Source organism: Condylura cristata, unplaced genomic scaffold (genome assembly GCF_000260355.1).
Source record: "Condylura cristata isolate star-nosed mole 26May11 unplaced genomic scaffold, ConCri1.0 scaffold00020, whole genome shotgun sequence".
Classification (NCBI taxonomy): Eukaryota; Metazoa; Chordata; class Mammalia; order Eulipotyphla; family Talpidae; genus Condylura; species Condylura cristata.
The window spans coordinates 23,549,648-23,553,386 of NW_004567121.1; the positions used below are offsets into that span (position 1 = coordinate 23,549,648).

The 3,739-nt window shown below is 43.5% G+C and overlaps 1 protein-coding gene across 4 annotated transcripts in view; it reads right to left on the reverse strand.

Annotated features, from left to right (window-relative positions):
* The window catches only part of YIPF4 (Yip1 domain family, member 4), a 34,486-nt gene extending 31,189 nt beyond the window's left edge, over positions 1-3,297 (reverse strand). For all 4 annotated transcript variants that reach the window (XM_012727551.1, XM_012727552.1, XM_012727549.1 and 1 more), the window contains exon 1: positions 2,950-3,297. In XM_012727551.1, the coding sequence (XP_012583005.1) occupies positions 2,950-3,028 (79 nt within the window). In that variant the 5' untranslated portion in view covers positions 3,029-3,297. The remainder of the gene's footprint in view (positions 1-2,949) is intronic.
* Between the last annotated feature and the right edge of the window lie 442 nt (positions 3,298-3,739).

Here is a 3,739-nt window from a genome sequence, read left to right on the forward strand (position 1 = left end):
GAGCAGAACAGGCAGGTCCACAAAGGACACTGCTGAAAGGAGCAGCAGGCGAGACAGGAGAGGTCTGCGGCAAGAACTGGGGTACAGGCCAGAGGTGTGTGTGTGGAGAGGCTTCATCAGCGAGAGTGGGGAATAGAACAGGCAGACTGACTGAAATACACTGCTAAGGGGAGCAGCAGGCGAGATAGGCGAGGTCTACTGTGCCATGTGGGTCAGCTCCTTGGCTAGAGATGGAACTCATGCAGCAGTGGCTGAAGATAGCTTCCTAGTGCTGAAACTAATCTGCTGTGCCATGAGATACCCCAGCTTTTACTTATTTAACAAGTAACAAGAGAAAGGACAAAAATCCTATCATTTCATTTGAAAAATGAAGTCCATTTTTGCTTATACGTACCTAAGCCAGAGTACTTGCGTACCAAAATAAAATAAGTATGTTTTACACTAAAGTTAAGATAAATTTCCTTGTCCCATTTTAGGTATAATGATATCTTAATGCACCTATAGGCCAATGAAGAAATCAAGAAACCAACACAAATACATAATGATCTTATAATTGCTACATTTCCCTTGATTAGAGCTTATTGCCTAAGAAACTTCTAAAATTGTGTCTTAGATTATATTTTTATTCATATTGTTTTGTAGTTTCAGTAACCTTACTGTCAGTAAATTTTCATACTGAACATAGAATCAATTAAATCTACTCAGTCTACTTTTAGAAAAATTAAATCCTGTTTTGTTATAAATCAGTTATTTTACAAAATCTTTTGTTTGTAAACCAATGTTTTTGCAGTAAAAAATAAAAAAATTGTGGTATATATACTCAACTGACTACTACTCAGCTATTATAAAATATGAAAAAATACCGTTAGGGACAAATGGACGGATCTTGAGGTGATTACGGCAAGTGAAATGTTTCAGAAATGAAAAGACATCTACTGGATCCTTATTCATTTACAGAATATAAATAACCAAAGAAAACTGGTAAACAGAACAAAAATAACTTAAGATAACTTAAGACTGTAAAGACTATGGCGGTTACCGGAGAGTATCAGTAGAGAGGACTACAGAGAGGAGTAAGGTAATAATGTCTTAGCAATGCAGCTTTGGTGGAGAGCAAGTGAAGCTTGTGCACATGTTTAGGTGTGAGAAACTGTATTCCCAAAATTATGTAATTTACAAATGATGGCAAATCAATAAAATTTGTTTGGAAAATAAAAAAATAATAAAATGTATTTTTAAAAATTCAGGTTACTGTTCTTTTTTAAAGATAAAACTTGCTATCTTTTCCACCACAAGAAAGGTTAGTTAAGATCTTTCAATAGTGAATAAAAACTATTCTTGCACCCATTATATACTATAAATATCATACTTCATTAGCATGTTGTACAGGAGATATTTATATAACTATAATGATATAAGTTTTTTAAAAATCAAGTAGGGTGGCTTTCCTGGTGGCACAAGGAATCAAAATGCAGCACTATGAAGCTATCTGCAGTTTGTTTACTGATACATCATGAAAGCAGATTTCTGAGGAAACTCTAGGTTCTTCTCTAGATTGAATTTTTACAACTACTTACACACACACACATACACACACACACAATCAGCCTGTATCAGCTCGGAGTTTGATCACCCTCCAGGGAGCTGACCCACATGGCACAGCAGTCCTCTCCAGTCTCAACTGCTGCTCCCCCAGCAGTGTGTTTCAGTAGATGCGCTGCTCTCCACTGGGTCTCTGATGAATCCTTGCGCGAGGCCCTTCCACCCTCCACCTCTGGCCTGTAACCCAGGTCTTATAAGCAAGCATAATTAACAAATTAAAAAAAGGGGGGGGGCAAGTTAATTCTTGGACAAAGAGTTTATGAAAAGTACATATACTCATAAGAGGCCTGAACAAACATCAGGCTCTGATTCTCACTCAATGAGACAATTCTTTTCAAAACTGGAAAATGAGAATTGATCCTAAAAAGATGATACCAAATGTAGATGCAGCAACATGAAATGTTACATGTATTTCACCATATATTCACATTAAGCTTAAAAGTATCAGCTCTATTCTCTTCAATGAATAAAAATTTTATTTCAGATTTTAAATTACAGCCCAAAATACTGTACTGTTTTCCAAACGATGCTACTCAGAAATAAAACAAAACAAAAAAGGGAAAACTGTTTACTGATGCATCATAAAAGCAGATTTCTGTGGAAACTCTAGGTTCTTCTCTAGATTGAAATTTTACACCTAAACACACACACACACACAATCAGCCTCTAAGTTTTACCACTGAAAAAGGAAAATCTAATAAAAACAAAATTTGAAAATGACTAGCTAAGTAAAATTATTGTTACACAGAAGAGAGAAAGGAGAAAAACACATTTTCCTCTGCTGTAGAAAATCTATCTAGCACATCTGCTTCCTCAAAGCACTACAAGGAAATCTGCAGAAGCCATTGGGAACACCTCGCTGAATTACAAGAAGTTGCAGATTTACCGGGACCCCCTTCTCTGACGTCCAGATTAAATATTTTAAAACAAAAAACCAAACCTGCGAACTCACTCCTCGGGAAGTTTGCATTTGCAGTGCCGCATCTAATCCCAACACAGTTTATTTAGTGACAAATAACAGGAACAAAGCCAGGGCACCCTGGCCACTCCAGCCACCCCTTTCTGAGTGACAACAAACAGTTCTGGTATATAAAATTTCAGGGATCCAAGGGTCCATTCGACGTAAGCGCCCAAAAAAGCCCGTCACCACAAGGTGTGGGGAAAGGCAGAGCTGCTCGAGTAACTTGGAACGCAAACACCCGTCCCAGGACCACCCAGCCCTCCCGCAAGGCCCAGCGGGCGCACAGAGGTGACGTCCCCGCCCCGCCGCCACCGACTACGCACCCGAAGGGCGCCCCCCAGACCCCACCCGCCACGGGCGGGCGGACTCTCCGGGGTCAGGCTTACCTTCCGCGTCAGCGGAGGAAACAAAGGTGAAATCCCCGTTAGTCGGGGAATACGCCGGGGGCGGGCCCGGCGGCTGCATCGCGAGGACCCTCAGGGCCGGCGGCGGGGGCGGCGGCTGGGGCTGGGACTGGGGCTAGGGCTAGGGATGGGGCTGGGGCTGGAGCCTGCGGCCAGGCCAGGCCCCGAGGCGGCCGCGGCCCCGACCTGCACGCGCACCCTACGGTGCGGCACGCCAGACGGGAGGTGCTGGCTGGGAGCGAGGCGGGAGACCAAGGTCGCGGGCCGCAGTCTGTCCGGGACTCGGCCCCACCGAATCCTCTCTGTGGCGACCGCCCAAGCACCACGACGCCGGCGCCCTGACAGGACCATAACAGTGACAGCGCCGCTTGGATTGGCTCTTTGTAATATGCTCGCCCATTGGCTCGCCGAGAAAAGTTCTGATTGGATCGCTCTGTTGTTGATTCCGGAAGTTGACGCAGGACCGGAAGTTTACGTCTAAGTCGAGGAGCACTCTGGCTGCCCCCAGCTTTTGGTTGTTTCTGTTTTCTGTAGATCTGTTCTTTTGCAGATCTTTACCAGTTTCCTCTCTTTTTGTTAATTGGATGAGGTCAGCCCGAGTCTAGAATCCCAAGATTCCGATGCCTTTGGTCATTTGCTCTTAAGTCATGTATAGCATCTCTGAGCCTCAGTTTCCTTACCCTGATTTGGATTAATTTGGATTAGATTAATAAAAACAAGAGCTTGTAAACTGCCACCCAGAGACCGGCGCTCGTGTAGCCACGTTCCTTCA